This window comes from Cheilinus undulatus, linkage group 17 (genome assembly GCF_018320785.1).
Source record: "Cheilinus undulatus linkage group 17, ASM1832078v1, whole genome shotgun sequence".
Lineage (NCBI taxonomy): Eukaryota > Metazoa > Chordata > Actinopteri > Labriformes > Labridae > Cheilinus > Cheilinus undulatus.
Window position 1 is genome coordinate 33,669,912 of NC_054881.1, and position 21,053 is coordinate 33,690,964.

Sequence of the window (21,053 nt, forward strand, 5' to 3'; positions counted from 1 at the left end):
CACCTTCACTGCGGCAAGCCACAAGGAAGTGACTGAGGTTTTTTAGCTCCATGTTTCTGGGGTTTTTCTGTTGTCCCTCACTGGGTTTGACACTACTATGCTGTGTCCTGATTGGGGAGAAACACATGCAGGAAAGAAGTATTTTCTGTTAAATCTCAGGTGGGGGACATTTCACCCTTCAGGAGCCTGAAGTGGGAAGTTGACACAAAAGACTGCAGATTTAACCAGGACTTGAATGATGTGTATGTGTTTTTAATGATCATATCTACTAATGATGGCTGACCGGTGGATTTCTGTAAAAACTGATCAAACGTGAGTCATTTCTGATAAAACTGGTTGAATAGTGATTATTTTTAGGCTTGATTCAATAGCTATAGGACATTAGGACAAAAGATAAAGGTAATTCTGTTGTCTTTTGGAGGCTGGACAGAAAGCTTTGGGGGCCTGATACGCCCCCCAGCCACCAGTTTCTGATCACTGCTGTAGGGAATTAGGTTTAATATTGTGAGATGTTTTCTAGTTCAGCTGCTTTTTTTTTTTTGCTTTTTTTTACATTTTTTAAATGAATTCTTTCCTCGAACATGTTTGAATGAGTGTTTTGAAGAAATCTGAGTCTTGCTCTTATAATAAATGTTCCTCATAAGCCTCCCCAGAGTCTCAAAAACCTACAGCAGCCAAGGCTCCTGGGTATTTACATGAGCTTGGATGTGTCCACAGAAGTGGATGTTTAAAAAAGAAAAAAAGGATGACCAAGCAAAGCAGCAACACGTGGCTGCAGGACGAGTCTTTTGCCTCTAGCGCGCAGTTTTATGCGCCAGGCGCCGAGCAGAATAATCTGTTTACAGTGTGCGCGTTGATGGTCATTTTTTATGATGTTGTTTAATCCAGGGTGGATGGTGGATGGAGGATGAGGAAGAGGGGGGGTCGGGCTGTCTAGCAGAAAAGAAAAAGCCCAGACAAGCTGGCTCCAGCGGCCATCTCTGTAGGCTATAGGCTTCTCTATTTGAGCAGAGAGACAGGTGTAAATCTCTTCCTGCGATCTTTACTCTGCACTCTGCGCGACACTCACCTGGAGGTAAATAAATGGTTTATGGCCGAGTAAATGAACCACTTCTCTGGGCTCGTGCACGGAAAGAAAACAGCCCGGGGGATATAGTTGCCAGTGTCATGCTCTCATTTCTAGCCTTTCAATGTGCAGCATTTTTGACAGTTTAAAGCTCATGAAAAGGGGAAATTAAGCATTTATTCTGTATAGAAGAGTTTTTGGCCACGTGCTTTAAAAGGACAAAAAAAAAAATGCATGAAGTGGCAGTTAAAAAATCACAGCCTTTTCCTTAAATTAATAAATGCAATTACGCACTCATGCGCAAAGCTGGGGCATATGTAAAATTCTTTATATTTGGCTTTTAATATAAATAAAGATAAGTTTAATAAAGTTATTATGACTTTTAACTTTAAACATAATTCGGTGCAGACTATCTGGTGGACATAAGTGTGAAAACACGCGTAATTCCCGTTTTAAACACCAAAACAGGAGGTCAATTATCCAGGATCATTTCGCCACATTTGTCACCCCACGTCACGCAAAGTGTGTATGTGCGGGTTCATATATGAATGAATGCGTGTCTGTGCGTGTGTGTATGTGTTTGCGGCGAGAGAGTAAAGAGAGAGAGAGGGGCTGAGGGGGGTTGGTGGGGGTGGTGGGGAGGCTATTATACCAAAGTTCTGCAAAGTAGGTCTGTGCCACTCCTGATTAGGGATTGTTCCCAAAAGATGGTTGCAGACATGAGATAATGAGGTCCTGTGATAACGCGGGTCTCCTTTAAGTTTTTCCCATGAATCGAGACTGTCGCCAGTCCACAAAACGACACTGTGCATCGGCACCACGCTACTCACTTCTCATTTGGCGAGCACAAAAGCTGATCCAGCCCAAATCCGCACTAACAAACCGGGGCCCGGGAGCAAATCATATAATGTTCAATCGCGTTCACTTCGCCACTAATTAACTGGAATCCCACCTTATTCTTAAATACAGTGACCAATTAAAGCGCCATGTATGCCAAAGGTCTCTGGGGCCACCGTCGGTCGCCAGGAGCATTTGTGAAGGTCTGCGGCTTCACTATAGGCAATGGATCTTATTAGGTGGGTGACCCCGGCGAGGAGAGGTTACAGACTTTTTCACTGCCCTCGGTTGGAAAACTAAGATGTTTCCTAATCGGATTTTAATTGGTTGGTTGGTGCTTGTGTCTTGTCGGTGTGTGCAGAGGGATGGATGTTTGGATTTAAGCGTGGAGCCTCAAAAACAAAAACCTTAATGCATGGGATTTACACTTTTACGCAAATAAAAAGGCATTTGAGCTGAGGGAGGCGCAACAGTTTCTGTTTTTGCTGTAGATTTTTGCACATTATTTAATATCCTCTTCTTATTTTAAAATATACCTACATTGCGTTACCAAAGTGGCCATAACCGCAAATGTTCATCATCTCAACAAACAGGCCACAGACCTATTTTTCCTACGCGTCTTTACGCACCAGCTGCCCAGATTCCCTCTCTTCCGTGCCTTTTTTAAGTCACTGTAAAATCCTTTACGTTATCCAAGCAGGTTCAGCTCACGTTCAGATACTCCCCTCTCATTACCCCAAAAACTTCTTTATGCAAAACATGTGTAAGGGCTTCGAAAAATGAAAGCACAGAGACCTAACCGCATCCTATACTTATTCCGAAGTTTCATGTGGTTTTCGTGTATTGTCTAACTCAGTAAATACGGCCATGCAGGCTCATATTTCAAATGTCACAAGTCCTCTGACGACTTGCAATTTGAACATGAAAAAGCAGCCAAGGCAAACAGCTTGTAAAAAAAACTAAAGGAGAAAAGGTGGATCTCAAGCTGTCTGACTTGAGTCACATTTAATAGATCTGAAGAACTATTTTTTATCCAGAGTCGGCGGATGTAGTTCAGTGCGGACTATTTAAAATGAGAAACCGATCGTTTTATGTCAAACACGATCAAGTATGAGACTGACTGATAGATACAGCAGGCTTTCAGCAGCACGCGCTCATATCAGTGTGCGTAAAGCCAGATAAACCTGTTGACGCAGAGCATCAGTGGCAACATTACGCGCAAAGAGACAACTTAATCTGTTTGCAGTGCAAACACAGAGGATATAATTTGACACACATTATTAAAATGAGCCTTCTCAAATTCAGAGTGTAATCCAGGAGGGACAAATCTAAGGATTAGCAGGGGCGATCTGACAATTTGGAGGTTCCAATTAAATCAGTTTACATGACGAGAAAAGAAAATTCTGAGAGTATTTTTTTTGAAAAAAAAAAAAAAAAAAATCGGTCTTGTTTGTGACGTTTAGCTGCAGAAAAATGCTCCACAAACTTTACGCACGTCTCCAAATCCAAAGGCGCTTTTACGCACACATTCACAGACTCTCACAGTGAACACAGGGATCCATCCAGCGCCAGGAGAAGCATGTGGGAGATTCAATTGACCGCACTCAACTTTGCCGCCGCTTGAGCTCGCCGCATACACTTCGAATTGTTGTTCTCGCTACTGACAAAACCGTTAATTCACCCAGAAACGGGAGGTCAAGTTTCAGCAGGAGCAGGAGGGGGGAGAGAAAGTAGCCGCCGAGCTCACAGTAAACGTTTGCGTCAGGCCTCATGCACAGAGAGCCATACAGATCTATAATATGTGTGCCACTAGAAACCTTTGGTTTCCACCTTTAAAGCTCAAAAATAAAAGCAGCAAGTGCTTAATCTGAGTGACAAGAAACATGGGAAACAGTTTAGAGTTTTATTTTATGTGTGCCCTCAGAAAGTGTTGGAAACAGGATTTACAGTTAGAGAAGAAGCACTAAAAACAAAAGGCACCATGAAAATTACAGTTTTTATGGAGCTCATCTTTTGCCTTATTAAAGACTTTCTTTTAGAGTTTTGTGTATTACAATAAACTGTTATGTTTATATTAATTTGCATGAAATCTAACTTTACTCTGCCCTTTTAAAACCAACAACACATAAAGGAAGAAAACTTAGGTTTATAATTTATGCTTTTCCCTCACAGTAACAACAAATCCAAGTGGGACGAGAAGAGCAAGGAGTGAAATCTGTAGTGAAAAGCCTGGATTATGGGCTCAGGCCTGAACACGGCACCTGTAGGGAGTGGCAGCAGAATTCTTCCAGACATACCCCCCCTTAAAAAAAAAAAACTCATCCAAGCAAGGTTGAAAAGGAAAAAGACAGACCACCCGAGGCATAAATCTGGGAAGATCTGACTTCTACCTGCAGGGGAACTGACACCTCACTGAGTTTTTACAAGGTCATTTTGGGATGAGGTATACTGCTGTTTATGTAGCAGAATTCCTTTAAGGAGCTCTCTTAAAGACACAGTGGCAGCACATGATGTGGTGTATCTGTCAGCATAACCTCCTTATTTCCTATTGAATACCTCTCATAGTGCTTATGATGGATTTACTCTAAAGATTGCTCTTGATCCATTTACCAAAATCGCCCCTTCTGTCTGATTTTAAGGGGGCAAAGACATGAAAGACACGTATCCAACCATCCCATCAGCTGAAATCACCGCTGGTTTCTTTTACCCGGCCTTTCAGACTGCGTGCCACTTGCTTTTCCGCCTATGGTTTTCCATTTCAAAGCCCTATGTCTCCATATAAATACCAAAACACAGTAATCCAATCTGACCCCATTGCAAATTTTCCAGAAACTATAGGGGGGTAGTGGGGTTGACATGAGCCACACACTTATCCCACTTAACCTCCAGAGAGAGAAGCCACCCTAGAACCCTTTAGCCCAAGATTCCCTCGCTTTGAGGAATGTGCTTCTTTAGACCGCTCTGCTCTTAAAAGCTCTAGGTCTTGAGGTTGAAGTCACTGACAAAAAAAAACCTTCGTACTTTTCTTTCGTGCGAGTTAAAACTCAAAGCAGCACAAAGCCTGTGCCAACAGTGGCGGTGGGATAAATAGACAGCAGATACCCACATTAAGGGCACCCAACCTTTCCCACTGCAAACTGCAAATCCAAATACTTTTTGATTCATAGCCTCCAACTGAAGCCTCTCATGAACAAAATGGGAACATATTTACACTGTGTTAACTTGATGACAAATAACCCGAGGAGTTTCTCTGCTTCTCATTTGCAATTGTTTGTTTTTTTAGCATGCAAATTCCCCAATGTTGGGAAGATGTAATAGGAAAGATGCTTATCTATGACGCAGTATAGGCAAGCTAAAGACTTTTGACACATGGTCCACATCTGAGGTGTTTAGCATCTCGATCACACAGCTTGTAGCTTGCAGAGGGAACGCCTGATGGCTGTTTATGGGGCTGAGCAGACAAATCCACGGCATTATACTCTACAGGTGATGCATGCCACTGGACTGGTTTTGTTCTAAAGCAGCTCAACGGTTCACCATCTATTGTGCAGCAACAGGTGATAATGAGCAGAGCTTGTTTTACGTGAAAAGGAACCATTAAGTAAGCGTTTGGTGGATTTACAGCAGGATAACGCAACGCTAACTTCTTTAGAAACAGATATGAACTTCAGTGGTTTCCTGGTAATACTGAGTTTATACTCACTGAGAGAAGTTTTGTTTGTTTCTGTTTTGATGCATGCAGACAAAGTCGTCTTTGCTCTTTCCTGATCTTTTCATGCCCATGCATGAGTAGTGGGTGCCGGTGAAAAATTCTGCTTTCTTTTAACAGTCATCAATGTAAATGTTTGCTTTAGAAAATGCAAAACAACATCTTTTTCATCTTGCATCTTCTTGTCTGACACCTACCCTATGATGGCAGCAACAAGCAGTACAATAATGGAACTGCTGAGAAAGCAGATCTTGTCCCTGATGTTCTAGTTTGTGTTTTTAGATCATAAAGAGGAATCTCTATTCATTTCAATCAGTTTCATACCCAGCTAAAAACTCACAACAGGAGCTTTAAGCATCCTTATGTTTAATATTTGATTTGCTTTGTGGCACTGATGTGACTGATTTGAAACCATTTTTGAACACTTTGTATTGTTCCTTAAAATCATCGTGGGCATCTTTTGTATGATGTATCAAAATGTGCTGTATTTAGATTAAAGCTCCAATGATGAACTTTCAGTTTGTGTGGATTTTGCATCCCTTACAAATAAAGCAGTATCTTACATCTTTATTCAATATCTTGTACATGTAAAGACAATCTGCGCTCTCTTGATGGCCAAATGTCACAGTCAAGGTGCAATTTTGCTGTATAAAATTGAATAAAGCCTTTTTCTTTTCCCTCAACCTCCTGTTTGATTCCTACCCTGTGACGGCAGTAACAGGAACTATCCATGAAGCCAATCTTGTCCCTGATGTTCTAGGTTGTGTTTTTAGGTCATAAACACGCATCTCTGTTAATTTCAGCCTGTTTCATAACCAGCAACACTCATGACAGGAGCTTTAAGCATCATTATGTCTAATATTTTACATGCTTTGTGGCATTGATGTTATTGGTTTTAATCAAATTGTAAACACATCAAAATGTTCCTTAAAATTTACGTAGGCATCTTTACTTTTCATGTATCAAATTTGCAGTAGATTAAAGCTCCAATGATGAACTTTGAGTTTGTCCATATTTTGCATCACTTCAAGAAAGGCAGCATCTAAATTATATGTTAGTTTCAGCTTGTACATGTAAAGAGATTCTGCTGTATCTCTATAGCCAGATGTCTCAGTCACAGTGCATTTTTGCTGTGCAATATATAATATATAGAATAAAGCATTTTTCTTAATCTTCAACCTCCTGTTTGACACCTACCCCATGACAAAATTTAACAGCATTTGACAGTTACAATACCAAAACAGTCTTTTTGCTTATGATGATTTTTGCTTTTCTTGTGTCACAAAGAAGCATCAGCAACAATTGTGGCTTGTTTCATAAGCAGTTAAAGACTCATGACAGGAGCTTTAAGGATAATGCTAAAAAATGGCTTTTTATGTCTTCAGTTAATACTCTCCTTAACCAGCACATTTGGGTAAACAAAATTAGTCCTTCCAACGAATGCTGTCCAAAAAATGTAAAATATTCGTATTTTTAAAGCACATTAAAGGTACAGTATGCAAGATTCCTTGGTTTAAATTTGAGTTGAAATGACAAATTTTGATCAATGTCTGTCAATAACAATGTTAAATCAAATGTTCCCTTGAGTTAAAGCATCTCTAATGTTTGTCTGAGTTTTTGCCTGTGCATACACTTTTTAACATTTAAATATCCAGTAGGGTTAGCTGGCTTGTAACTAGCCAATCACAGCAGCTCTGTGTGGAGAACTGCTTGGCAACAGTAAAAACTCTTATCATCCTCTTCTGTGTTTTATCATTTTTAAGAACCATGCTTCTTTAAACTCCCCAGTGATAAAATAACCAGTTAAATAAGGCCGTTTAATCTTTGCTAACTATGCACTTCATGCAGGAACTGCAATACATTTACTAATCTTAGACTTATTATAAGTGTTGCATTAAATTATATAACACAATTTAGTATATACAGTGTTAACCCTGGGCTTCCTGGGGTAAAGCTTCCTTGTCCTTAAAGCTACTCTAAGGATCCTTTGCTTTGAGTTGATTTGGGTGTCTTGTGTAGACCGTATGGTATCTCTGATCACTTTGCTGATCCTGTCCCTCTCACTTTACCTTTAACAGTCAAATATATCATTCACTGTAAATCTTTTATATAGAAAATGCTGTAATCCCTCCATCTGACACCTAACCCCTGGCAGCAGCTTTAAAGATTAAAAAAGAAACTCCATAGAAATAATCAGTCTCATTTTCTTATTTAGCTCATATAGAGACATCAGTCTTGATTTTAGTATTTTTAATAACAAAGCAAAAACTCCTCACAGGAGCTTTAACTACACTGTATTAGCTTCAAAGTTATTAGCCTGAGTCACCCTCGATAAACAAGCCTTAAGCATGAGACTATGCTGCCACTTGCCTTGTCAACCTGTAGTCAATGCTCTGCCATCAATAAGCACATCCCCTAATTAACTAAAATTGTTTTTCATCAATAGCTATAACAGAAATTGATGAGAGTAAGGTTTGACTTGACTAAAAAATGTCAGACAGAGACAAGTCATTGGCAGGTAAGGAGTTTATCATTCCCCCCTGCCAATTGACTAAAGCATGGTTCTGGGAAATGCACTTTACAATCTGCGCCCGTTTTTGGTGCAATATTGCCCCTGAATGGATCAATCTCAGCCCCACCTAAATCTTTGGAGGTAAATGGTTTGAAAGTCATTACGCTGTCAATTGAACGTCTCCCCTCCACTTTGCATCAGGATGTCTCCTAATGAAGTTTGGAGTCATTATGCTAGTTGAATATACTAATCTTGTGATGTTTCCTTTTCCCCTATCACGTCGTGTTAGGCTTGATGACTCTCGGCAAAGACAATCTCGGCCATTCAGTGGTGGTGCCACCAAGTCTGTCCTCGCTTATCATTAACAATCTGCAAATAAACAGGACAAGCATACATTACATCACTTGCAGCTCCGTGATCAATTCCAGGAATGTCTTTGAAGCTTTGCTTAATGAACCTACACAGTGTGGCTGTTGTGTGTGTAGTGTAGTCAGGGCTTCAGTGAAGCTTCATAACCCATGACCTTAATGCAGTTTTGCCTTATTGATAATATTGGAAGGTTAGCAGAGGGGGTAACAGGAATATTCAATAAGACGCAGAACGGTTGTAGCTGAAATTCAAATCTGCAGAAGCATGTGAAAGGGACTACCTTTCGTGTTAAATCTGCATTTTCAAAGCTGATTCCTGTGCACTGAATGCATGCGATTCTTTTACTCATCAGGCAAGTTTAAGAACAATTAACCCTCCGACAGTGCCAGAAATTGGCTGGCCACATGCAGCAACAGCCTTTCCAGAGAAATACATTTGATTTTGATATCTTTGAAGAAATGTATAAAGAAGAAGCGCTGACAAAGTTCTCTCCATCAATCAGCAGTGTCAGCTCAGATTTTTTACAGCCTCTTGCAGTCCCTGAGAGCCCTAACCCTGTAAAAGTTTATATAGTGTATTGACCATTCTTCTACTTGCTTAGCTAATGAAGCCAGCTTGGCCGCAGAGACTGAAAAAAAAGGCTGCTGCCGCCGCAGTGTCAACACTGCTTCCTATTTGATGACACCTTCCACTAAATTGAAATGTGCTGCTAATGGGGGTGAGTGTTTAAAGAAGAGAGAGAAGCTGCAGTCACTGACACAGAGCTGACCTCAGTTACACAAAGAGCATATAGGTTGGAAGGCTCCACGTAGGCTGCAGGAAGATAAATTTGCAGCTACAGCTTCTGCAGCAAAGTTAAAGCCATCAAGTGCTGCTGTAAAGAATAAGCAGCATTGACACTCGAGTTTTCCTGCAAATCAACACCACGCACACACAAATGCACAGGTGTTAGAGGTGGAATTTTTCACAGATAACAACCTCATCTTGCCAAACCTACACTAGAGAGGGAAATGTGACATGTACAACTCGCATCATCACAGACAACAATTGAGCTGCAAAGAACAAAACATGCCTACAGCAGAGGCTCCACACTAATACTTGCATGCATGAGCAGTGCTGAATGGAAACTGAGTTTGCTTTCAAAAAGAGCTCCCAATATGAGCCCTGAGGCGTTTACTGACTCACTATGTCAATGCTCCATATTTCAAAACTAACTAACCAGTGTGCAACAAGTACAAAAAATAACATGGACCTCAGCACATTCTATGGACTTCTGTAGAGAGACTTCGACCTATATGGGTCCTCCTTTGAGAACTTTGAGATCCAGCAGCACAGCTTTAGTCCCCCTGTGCATCCACAGAGAGACAGACAATTGACTGATAATTGATGGTCAATGTTTATCTAAGGTGGCTGAGTGGACAGGCCCCTTTAGTTTGCTTGTGAATTTGTGGTTAAATAGCATTTTGGTGAACACTAAGAGTGTGTGGGAGGATGCACAGCTCTTTAGAGGCTTTGCAATGAGGAATTACTATCTTTGCAACAAATGGTAAGCGCCTGCAAAGGTGGAAGCCTGTTTTAGTTTGGTATAAGCTTTATTTATAGCCACGCAGCAAAAAAAGTATTCTCAACTATGTTGGATTCAAAGTTATAATTGATTTAGAAAATTTAACACTGCACATGCTTACATGTACAAATGATTTTTTGTGTGTTTAAGATAGGACAAATACATCTTATAAGTTGTGCAAATATATTTTTAAAAGCGTTTGTAAAACGGTTTCCCATGAAACCATTGTGCAGAGAAAGCGTGCTAATTTTAACTCATTCAAAGAGGACGTTTTGGTGCAATAATACACAAAAAAAAATCTTATACACTCTCAGTTTAACTTTTAAAATGCAGCTTTAAGCCAAAAATAGAAAATAGGTCTATCCTATACGTTCTGCCACTTCAAGTGGCGTCAGCTCGTCATGTTTCAGCAATATTAGTTGCGACATATTTATTTACATTGCACACATGCATAACTGTTTTCACTAAAAATGACTTAAATCCAGCCTGGAGAGAGAAAAAGTGAGCTAATAACAGAGAATGTCGTCATATAAATACACATAATAACTTCAGAAACATTATAAAAATGCCTGACCTAAAATGCAAAATTTAATTAACCAATGCAAATATGTAATATAGTTTTTAGTGTAGTTATTAGATATCCACGCGCTATTTATTGCCCTGTTATCAATATTAACTTATGGTCACGCGCCTCGTCCCGCCAGCAGCTCGGATATTTCTGAGCTATGATTTCAAAGGAAGATGTTACAGGAAATGTCGTCTGCTTTCGGTGCTGTTAAATATCTCGAGACTTTGTGGATAACAATTTAAAACCGTGTAATAATGACAGAAATATATTTATAAATTCAAAAATAATCAAGCAAGAAACAATATGTGGATAAAGAATAGCTGTGTGCTACGGGAGGGAGAAGGAAGTCAACAGCGGAGAAGATCACAACATCTCGCCGACAGAGCGTGCCGCCTCCCCGGCTCCGCTCTCTCGCTCTCTCCCCTCCTCTGGCTCCACACAAGCGCAACTTCTCTAACGATGTTGGCATATTCACACAACACCGTCCACAGAAGGGTTGTGTTTCACGGCAAAGCCCTTTTTCAGTTTCCAAACACCTTTTTATAAAGTCTGAAGTCTGTCCCCTCCACCCGACCTGTTAAAACCACGCCTACGCAGCCACACAATTGGTCCGAAAGCGTCAAAGAGCCAATCAAACGGAGCGCTGCTACTCGTAACATGCAACACATCCATACAGTATGAAGCCCTATGGGTACAGAGGCGCTAGGAAAATCACGGAGCTGGGACCTTACCACCTCTCTCTCTCTCTCTTTCTCTGGCCGTCAGCGGACTCCTTTCTCTGCACACGTCTTTGCCTGAAATGTGTGTGCGCGCGGCAGAGAGAGCAGGAATAAAGTGTGTGTGTGCGCGTGAGGGTGCATGTCCGGAGCAAGTAAAGGCAGGGGGATTATTCGGCGCTATCGAAATATTTCAACACGTCGCCCTCGCTGCAGGACTGAAGCCAATAAGAAGGAACGCATTTTAACAGGAATGCCGATATTGTAAACAGCAGCAGAGGAGAAAGAATGCGCTGCAGTCAATTAAGTGACTCACCCGAGTTGCTTTAATTCGACTAATGTCCGCGAGCCAGCGAGACGCACAAAGGTGTCCGATGCGCGTCAGCCTCTGAAGAAAATCGCTCTCGCAGCACTTGTGAAGAAGAATGGAGAACTTTTTTACATTTCTCTGTGCTGGCTTTTGAACCAAACTCAGCAAACACTCTCCCCGCCACTTGTGAAAAATACTTGGATTCTTATTTCTGCAGTTTAAGGAGGAATTTCCAAAGCCTTTCCATTTTATTTTTCTCTTTTTTTGTTGTTTGTTTGCTCCTGTTGAGCGCGAGCTTCACTGTTAGAAACTCTCTAAAAAAATCAAACCAGCCGTCTCCATTTGTAGCCTGCACTTGGATGAACTTCCTGATGAGAGATCCAGTCATACAGGGATCAAGTATGGCATATCATCCGTTTATACCTCACCGGGGTCCGGAATTTGCCATGAGTGCAATGCTGGGGCACCAGCCTCCGTTCTTCCCGGCCCTGGCGCTGCCTCCCAGCGGCTCGCTCTCTCTGCCGGGCGCGCTGGGGAAGCCGATCATGGACCAGCTGATGGGAGCCGCGGAGACCGGCTTGCACTTCTCGTCGCTGGGGCACCAGGCTGCTGCTGCCCACCTCAGGCCCCTGAAGACTCTGGAGCCTGAGGAGGAGGTGGAAGACGACCCCAAAGTTCACCTGGAAGCCAAGGAGCTGTGGGAACTGTTCCACAAGAAAGGCACAGAGATGGTGATCACCAAATCCGGAAGGTAATATTTATTTTTAAATGCTTATCTAAAAGAATAATATGATCCAACAAACTCACGTCTGTTGTTTATATAAAAAAATAAATATGAAGGCATTTAGTAATTTACGCAGAAAGATACAGGCTATATTTAAAGCTCAGTGGCTTCTTGTGAGAAATGTATTTGTCATGTAACACCTTTGAGACATTTAATTGGTCTATTTGTATCAATTAAGCACAGATCTGTCTCTCCATTGGCTCATAAACGTGACATTTATTACAGATCAAATATGTCCATTACACAGAAAAAAACCTGCATCTATCTATGGAGAGATATTTTTAGCTTTATTTAATTATTGACCAAATAAACAGAACAAATATACCGAGTTCATACTGTGTGTAAACTCCATAGTCTGTGCTAAACTGCACGTGCTGAAAATATGCTACTATAATAAAACTGTGAAACGCAGAAATTGCAGACCAAGAAGAGGAGAACTTTTTTTAAATGTATAAAATATTCTGCTGTTTTAATATCCTATCATTCCTCCACTAACAGATGTCTTTATGAATTCCCTGATATAAAAATATTAGGCTGGGTTATAATCCCATTGTTAGTTTTTCACGCCCGGTTTGTCAAAACGTTGCATTGACGGATTACTTCATTGAAACGTCAACTTTGAATGTGTGGAGCTCTGACTAAATTATTTCCGTCATCATCACGGTGACAGTGAGCTACAACAAAGATGGCTGCTCTGTTTCTAGGCCTGCGAAGGCATTAAAATAAACACATTAGGAGAACAGAGTAAGCGTTTTGTCTTTAGCTTCACACCGGATAAAATTAGCAAATAATTAGCAACATTTTAGCTAGCAGGCTAAAGGCCTTTTTAAACACGCTTTTAATGTATGTAGAAGCAAGCTAGCACCTCAAACACATTTTTAAAGGGTCAAGAGGATAAAGTTACCTGCTACTTACTGCTGTCATTTTTGTTAAAAACGTTATTCCAACCGTGTTTTTATTTCTTTGTTTCCCTCCTCGCAGACGGATGTTCCCCCCTTTCAAAGTAAGGTGCACCGGTTTGGACAAAAAGGCCAAATATATTCTCTTGATGGATATTGTCGCAGCGGACGACTGCAGGTACAAGTTCCACAACTCGCGCTGGATGGTGGCCGGGAAGGCCGACCCCGAAATGCCAAAGAGGATGTACATTCACCCGGACAGTCCAGCCACCGGAGAGCAGTGGATGTCAAAAGTAGTGAATTTCCACAAACTCAAGCTGACGAACAACATCTCTGACAAGCATGGATTTGTAAGTTCAACTAATGTATGTCAATTTTCCTATTTATCAAATTACCCCCCATTTATTTAGCCACATGTCTCGATAATTTGATGTTTTTATTTGTGATTAATTTTATTCAATAGATTTGAGAATTGTGTGTGACCTAGATAGAACATGAAAACTAAATGACAGAATGTGCAAATATTATTATCTTGAGATAATATTATTTACAATGCTGACTGTGTTACTAAACAGTACGATAAAATCTATATTGAAAGAGTGCACACAATTGCTCTACTGAACTGGTTAGATACTGTTTTTGCATATGTTTTGATTTTTTCCCCCTTTTTTTCTTTTGCCATTAACTGCATAATTCACAAGCTCAAATTTAACCCTAATTTGATAACCTAATTTCAAATTAAAAGCATTTTTAAATGTCTGATTGCAAGTTTTATTCTGTAACAGCCTCCACATATATAATACAAATAGTGTTTTTTCCCTTTTTTTGTGATTGTACCTGCAGACTATACTCAACTCCATGCACAAATATCAGCCTCGCTTTCACATCGTGAGGGCCAACGATATCCTCAAACTCCCGTACAGTACCTTCAGGACGTACGTTTTCCCCGAGACGGATTTCATAGCCGTCACTGCTTATCAAAATGACAAGGTAAGCACAATTAGGCAATTGCTTATGGCCTTACAGCATCATATCCTGAATATTTTTAACATAAAAGCTTGATCCCCCCCTTCACCCTGTGCGCTTTGCTCTCCTTGTGGTTCACGCTCTGCACCATTTTGTCGTCATAAAATATGAAAGACGTCATATTTGTTTGAGCCTGAGAGAGTTTGGGGGGGGGGGCACAGTGGGGGGATATATTCACCAGCTTGTTGTAGTAAAGTAATAATTCTGAGGAATGTTATACAGGTTGTCTTCCTTACATTTAATCACGTGGAAAGGATTTGGCACAGACCCAGAGTCTCTCCCTCTCTCTCTCCCTCTCATTCTCTCTCTCCCTGCATGTGTGTTTCTACGTGTGTGTTTGTGTGTATATGTGAAAGGGGTTGGGGGTTGAGAAATGAGGAAAAAGAAGAGGGGCAACACATGCGGCTGAATGGAGAAAATGAAAGAGAAAGAAGGGGGGGGGGGGGGGGGGTTTTGTCCGACTGCGCTGCATGCAAACATTTTATTCTCTGTTAGAATTAAAAATCATCTCCTTTGAGTTTGATGGGAGATGCTGGCATCCACCCCCTCCCTCCCACCCCTCTGTGCGGTTGTAACACTGCCTGAAACTCAGAGGAAGTGGCTTGGGAGTAAAGTTTTGAAAAGTTTACGTACATTTGAAGCATATTTCAACATTGGAGAACGTGCCAAAAGGAGGACTCATGCGCTCTTTGCGCGCAAATGTGCTCGCGTGTTTTGTTTTACGCATTCTATGCCTATAAAACAAAAAGAAAGTGAACTTTTTTTGCGTGTTAGGATGATCATCGTCATGTGTTGTGCGCTGTAAAATATAAGACTCAGTCTGACTCCTTTAAACAGTCGTGATTTAAGTGTTAAATTTATTTTTTTCCAGATAACACAGCTGAAAATTGACCACAATCCATTCGCCAAAGGATTCCGTGACACTGGCAATGGAAGACGGGAAAAGAGGTAAGGCAAATAAACGGATGAAAATAATCTCTGATTTCTTTGGATTTAAAAGTTGAGATAAACCGTGATCTCTGTGGATTAATCCTGCTCCAAAGGTTCCACATAACCCGCAGGGAGTCTAGATCTTCACAGTTAATAGGCTAAAGATCACTATAACCCTTAAGTCTTCAGGAATAAAAACTGCAATGGGTCGTTTTAAGTGACGTTTTAAATCCCAAAAATAACTGCTAATTATTTTAACCCTTGACTTCTTCCCAAGGAGTTTCAGATTATATAATAAATTAAATATGTGCATGGTTCTTAAAGCAACAGCTCGACTTTTGTGTTCTCACCTGCCGCATAGGTGTGTCACCACTTTAACCTGCTTCAGTAAACTCTTATTATATCGCTGTCAGGTCTGAATAATCTTGATGTTATGCCACTGTTTCTAATGTGAGAGCTGTGATTTGACACCCACACTAAACGGGCCTATCTATACTTCGCGCGCAGGAAACAGCTGGCTCTGCAGTCCATGCGTTCGTACGAGGAGCAGCAGAAAAAGGAAAACGGCGCTTCAGACGACTCCTCCGGAGAGCAGGCTCCCTTTAAGTGCTTCGGCCAGGCCTCGTCCCCTGCAGTGTCTACCGTGGGCCCCCCACACCTTAAAGGTAGGCTGAGGGACCCCACAGTAAGTCATGCTTGGGGGGGATCACAGGAGTGGAAAGTCGTAAAGTACGCACAGTGACGCGTTTGTACAGCAGACACTGATGGAGCAGATTTTGAGAGCTGAAAGTTTGTTTTGTTTTTGTGGCATTTTAACAATAATTATTAATCAGCTATCTGCATGAAATAAAAATGCAAAGAAATGAATATGCACACCAATTAATGAGGTGTGTGCTCGCATAGAACTGAAAGGTCAATCTACTACAAATGATCTAAAATAAATCTGCAAGTAATGCAACATTTCTCTTTTCTGGCATGCATCCAGATCTAATTGGAGGAAGAAATGCTTCTGATACTTGACTGATAATTTCCTGGACATTTCTTCATTAACCTCTGTGCTGATTTTTCTCATTCGCATGATTCCCCAGGGTGCATGGACTGATTATCTGCTCTGTTTTTTTTTTTTTTTTAGATTTCTGCGATAGCGACGAGGACAGCGATGACGAGAGCAAAGATGGACACCTCAAAGACGGCCCTGACTCTAGCAAGATTTCCACGACCACGGAGGACGGCAAGGACCACGAGGCGAGCCCAGCCAAGGGGCACGCCTTCAGCAGTAGTGACACTGGCAGCAGGAGCAGGGACAACAGCGCGAGGACTGAGAAAAGCCAGGCGGACTCGCGGCACAGCCCCATCACGCTCATCTCCAGCACCACGCGCTCCGGAGAGGAGCTGAAGAGCCCGAGCCTGGAGCAGCCCAAAGCGGACGAGTGCAGGCCAATCGGCAAAGACAGTTTCATGCCTCTGACTGTGCAGACTGACAGCGCGCACTTAGGCCACGGACACTTGCATAATTTTGGATTTCCAACGGGCCTCACGGGACAGCAGTTTTTCAATCACCTCGGGAGCGCGCACCCGTTTCTCTTGCACCCCAGTCAGTTCAACATGGGAGGCGCGTTCTCGAACATGGCCGCGGGCATGGGGCCACTTTTGGCAGCTGTATCCACAGGAGGGGTGAGCACCATGGACACGACAAGTATGGCATCACCCCCGCAAAGCTTGACGGGAGCGCCGGGTCTGCCCTTTCATCTGCAGCAACATGTCTTGGCATCACAGGTAAAACCTGTTTTCTTTGGCCTGCACGCTCCGCGAGCACGGCACATGTTGGCTTTTGCATGAGAGCAGGCTGGAGGCCTCTGAGGCCTGCTTGCTTCATTTGATGTGTCAAAAAAATGAATTGTCTCTCATGCCTTCGTCATCATACCAATTTGGAAGTATCTGTGGGAGATAGAAAGTGAGATTATTCGTGTGCATGGCTTTGCTTGTGCGCGTTTTTACGCACGCGTGTTGATTTTGGTTTTTGTGCCAAACAGGCTGAAACTCAGGAGAGCTGGGCAACTGCATTTTGACTTACCCTGCTATAACAGACAGCATAATCCCCTCTCCTTTTCTCTTGTTAGTGAAACATATTAGCCTAACTGGCATAATTTAATTGAAATTAAGAAAGAGACCACCCTGCTGCAGCTTCAGCATTGGACACCATTTTTTATAAGAGCTAGGTTAATCTGTGTTTCGGAGCCAATATGGGGAGAATTAAAATTCCTAAACAGAGCAGGAACAGCTTTGTTTTAATAGAAAGCAATAATGACTTTCTATTTATTGTTAAAAGTGTTTTGTTGATAGCAACAGGAGACAAATTAGCTGATTTTTTATTTGCTTAGCAAATTCTTGAATTAGTACCAAAGCTGTTTACCTGCCGGGAGGAAACTGCAACATCTACTTGTTAGGACTAGATTTTAGAAATGTCAATGAAAGCACTAGACGCATGTGCACGTTTATTTCCAAAGCATTTTTTGAATTTGCAAACGTTAAAAACAAAAGTGTATAGCAGTGCACTTTCATGATAATGTGACCTATGTTGAGCCTCATCACAGTGTTCCTATTCCTCCGCAGGGCCTCGCCATGTCTCCCTTCGGCAGTCTCTTCCCCTACCCGTACACGTACATGGCAGCAGCCGCTGCAGCTTCCTCTGCAGCCTCCTCTTCGGTGCACCGGCACCCCTTCCTGAACGCCGTGCGACCCCGACTCAGGTACAGCCCTTACTCCCTCCCCATGACGGTACCGGACAGCACTCTGCTCACTACCGCCCTGCCCTCCATGGCCGGCAGCGGGAACGAGCTGAAGGAGGGAGGGATAGTCCCCGCGAGCCCCGTGTCCGGTGTCACCCTGGATTCCACGTCGGAGGTGACCAGCCACTCGTCCACCATTTCATCCGGTTCGGTTTCGTTGTCCCCAAAAACTTGCAACGCGGAGAAGGACGTCGCCAATGAGCTGCAGAGTATCCAACGCCTGGTCAGCGGACTGGACTCGAACCAGGACAGGCCTCGGAGCGGGTCCCCTTAGGATTTTTTAAAAATTTGTTGAACAGCACCACCTTCTTGTTTCGCTGTTGTCCTGAATATTGTTGACGGTGATGAAGACAGAGTAGGAGGACACACTCGTAGCTTCGTGCAGGTTTTAAAGAGGAAAAAAACTGTTTTAGTTTCTGAAATGCACTTTGGTTAATACACATCTGATATGTATATTTTTTCTTTCTTTTATGTTAAATTAAACACTTTAATCCTGTCATTTGAATACCGTACAAGTATTGAAACTAAAAAGTTGGCATGGGCGTGACTTAAACAGGTTTTTAGGAGAAGTTGCTGCTGTGTCCTGTCTCCTAAAACTTTTATTGTACACGTGGAGAAATGTGGTTTAATATGCACTCTTAGAAGATCGGAATTATTTGGATCCACTCCCCTTGAACTTACCTGAGAGAGACTGCTGTATTTTGTCATACAATTCATCTCTGATTGGCCAAAAGCTGCATGCCCCCTGAAACCCAATGGATATCATTTTGAAACAAAATTATTTTTCTTTGCTTTAACGTAACCCCAGTTAGTTTTTTAAAGTATTTTACTTCATGCCTTTTGGAATCAGAAAACAGGCCTGGTGCTACGTAAAAAACGTTCTGTTCAAGCATGCGCAACTCAGCCCAAATGTCCAGCAGGCAAAGGGAAGCAAAAACTAAATACTGAAAAGAATGAAAGGTAGTATTGATTAAAAGGTGTACATAGGGATATATAAAATATTTATGTAATTATTTCATATTGTTATTGCGTGTAAATACAACGGAGTAGTTTGTTTTTAGGGATCTGTTCTTAATTTATTGTCGATATACCTGTGTAAAGATAGTTCGTGGGATATTTACCATTTTGTTGCCATCTACATTTACACCCCACCCTGAACCACCTTAAATATGAACTTTATCCCTCCCTTTCTCCCTCTAAATATCCACTGAGCTAGTTATTCACACTCATGTGCCATTCATTGTATTTTTCTTTTCTTTTTTTTACTATCCCCCGTGTGTGAAGTGCTACTGTTTCAAAAACGAATGACAAAAAGCGACAACGCACTGCACCAATGGCTTGAGAATTTTTTTTTTCCAAGAAAAGAAAACAGAAGTGTTGTTTAAGTGTGAAAAAGTGGACTATTTTTCTGTTAAAATATTTTTTTTTTTTTTTGCGAAGCTGACCGTAAAAGTGCCGCATAATCGAAAAAGATGAAGGTTTCTGATTTTTGTTTTCCATACGTTGTCAATGGGTTCTGTTGTTATTGGAGTTCTGTCTAGTTTACAACATCGACATCGTGTTCTTGAAAGTTTCAATAAAATATTTAAATGCCCTTTTTTTTTTGGAGTGTGTGTCCCTCGCTTTTCCACAAAATTTTTTAATGAGAAGAGACATCGCGAGATATTGTAGGAATGGCGACGAAGTCTCTTACTCTACTTTAGTGAACGCACGTGGAGATATGTGCCTTGAAAGAGAGTAATTAAGATAACTCAGGTCAGAGCAAAGACCCCCAAAGACCCTCTGAGCTCCAGAGATCATACCTGGGATTCCTACCTGGACTAGAGGCATGCGCACTGTCACTGTTTTTATTGGACTCATTGGCGTCAACTGCGAACATCAATCAATCCGTGTTCCTTTACCAAATCACAGCTAAAGATGACACCAAAGACAGGCCTTGAGTGTAATTTATTATCGTTACTATACAAGGACCAAGCCACAGCATTATGGGTGGGGGGGGGGGGGGGGGTGTCACATTTAGGCCTATAAAGTGTACGATAACGTCTCTATAATAAAAGATATGATATATATTTCTCAAAAGCACATTAAATACACGGACACTATTTGTTTTTATATATAACAGAGCCCAATGTGTAATTAGGAGGTCAACCAAAAGTGATAATTCCAACCTTCCCTGAACGCCTCACCCACCCTACGTGTTAAAAGTTTTGCTAAAAGGTGACATCAAAACTCCCAAAAAGCCAGCATCGCCTTCTGAAGAAGTGTCCCACTCACAGGCCAGAGGTAAAGCTCACAAAGATAATGAAATCCCCGATTGCACCTCCAGTCATAAGTTTATCAACTCCGTATCTTTATGTGTGGATCGTCTGGTTAATGTGTAGCAGGCCTGGCGCTGGTGAATAGGTGTAAACATGATACTAGCTGTCTCAATTGGTCTGTCTTATTGCTCACCTGGCGCCTTCGATGGCCCTATCTTCCACTTTATTGCACGGAAGGCGACAATGCGTCTGTAATCAAAGCCAGAGAGGACGCCCCCAAGCGGCGACACGAAGGCCGGCAACACAGCAAAACAAAGATCACAGCGAGAATGAACAAATAAAGATTGTATGACTCGGCTATGCAGCTACCAGACCAATAAAATATTATGACAGCCAGTAATACTGCTGTAATTATCCTGATCACTCCAAAACAGCCTGTTGTGTTATTTCTCATTAAAATCAGTGCGTGTAACAGCCGGACCCCATGGTCGGACCACAGATAATATCGGAAAATCCTGATCTGTTTCCATTAGATGATTTAAAAAATAAACAGTCAAGAAGACACTAAATGACGCAAAAGAAAACCACGCGATCTTTTACAAACGTGCACCATCAAACTTCAGTTAGGTGACAATCCTTCATATTAAAGACATATTTCGATAATACAAAAAATATATCTGTTTCTAAAATGCTGAAATGATTTGTTTTATCGCTGT

At 41.7% G+C, this 21,053-nt stretch overlaps 1 protein-coding gene and 1 long non-coding RNA gene across 3 annotated transcripts in view; one reads left to right on the forward strand and one right to left on the reverse strand.

The window, feature by feature from the left end:
• Positions 1–12,146, reverse strand: part of LOC121524636 — a 34,236-nt gene extending 22,090 nt beyond the window's left edge. Inside the window, exon 1 of the long non-coding RNA XR_005993158.1 lies at positions 12,075–12,146. This is a non-coding gene — a long non-coding RNA (uncharacterized LOC121524636). The remainder of the gene's footprint in view (positions 1–12,074) is intronic.
• tbx3a (T-box transcription factor 3a) lies at positions 11,244–19,995 on the forward strand. Of its 2 annotated transcripts, none has more exons than XM_041810059.1 (7): positions 11,244–12,402; positions 13,417–13,699; positions 14,178–14,324; positions 15,232–15,308; positions 15,798–15,955; positions 16,423–17,066; positions 17,904–19,995. In XM_041810059.1, the coding sequence occupies exons 1-7, from the start codon at positions 12,011–12,013 to the stop codon at positions 18,351–18,353; spliced, it is 2,151 nt and encodes a 716-aa protein (XP_041665993.1). In that variant the 5' UTR covers positions 11,244–12,010; the 3' UTR covers positions 18,354–19,995. The 2 variants fall into 2 exon arrangements, with proteins under 2 accessions (XP_041665993.1, XP_041665994.1); XM_041810060.1 differs by having other exon boundaries at positions 13,417–13,684.
• Positions 19,996–21,053: the final 1,058 nt, after the last annotated feature.

Coding starts and splice junctions, on each gene's coding strand:
- tbx3a (XM_041810059.1), top strand. CDS start 12,011: ATGAACTTCCTGATGAGAGATCCAGTCATACAGGGATCAAGTATGGCA. Junction 14,325..15,231: donor CTGCTTATCAAAATGACAAG/GTAAGCACAATT, acceptor ATTTTTTTCCAG/ATAACACAGCTGAAAATTGA. Junction 15,309..15,797: donor AATGGAAGACGGGAAAAGAG/GTAAGGCAAATA, acceptor CTTCGCGCGCAG/GAAACAGCTGGCTCTGCAGT.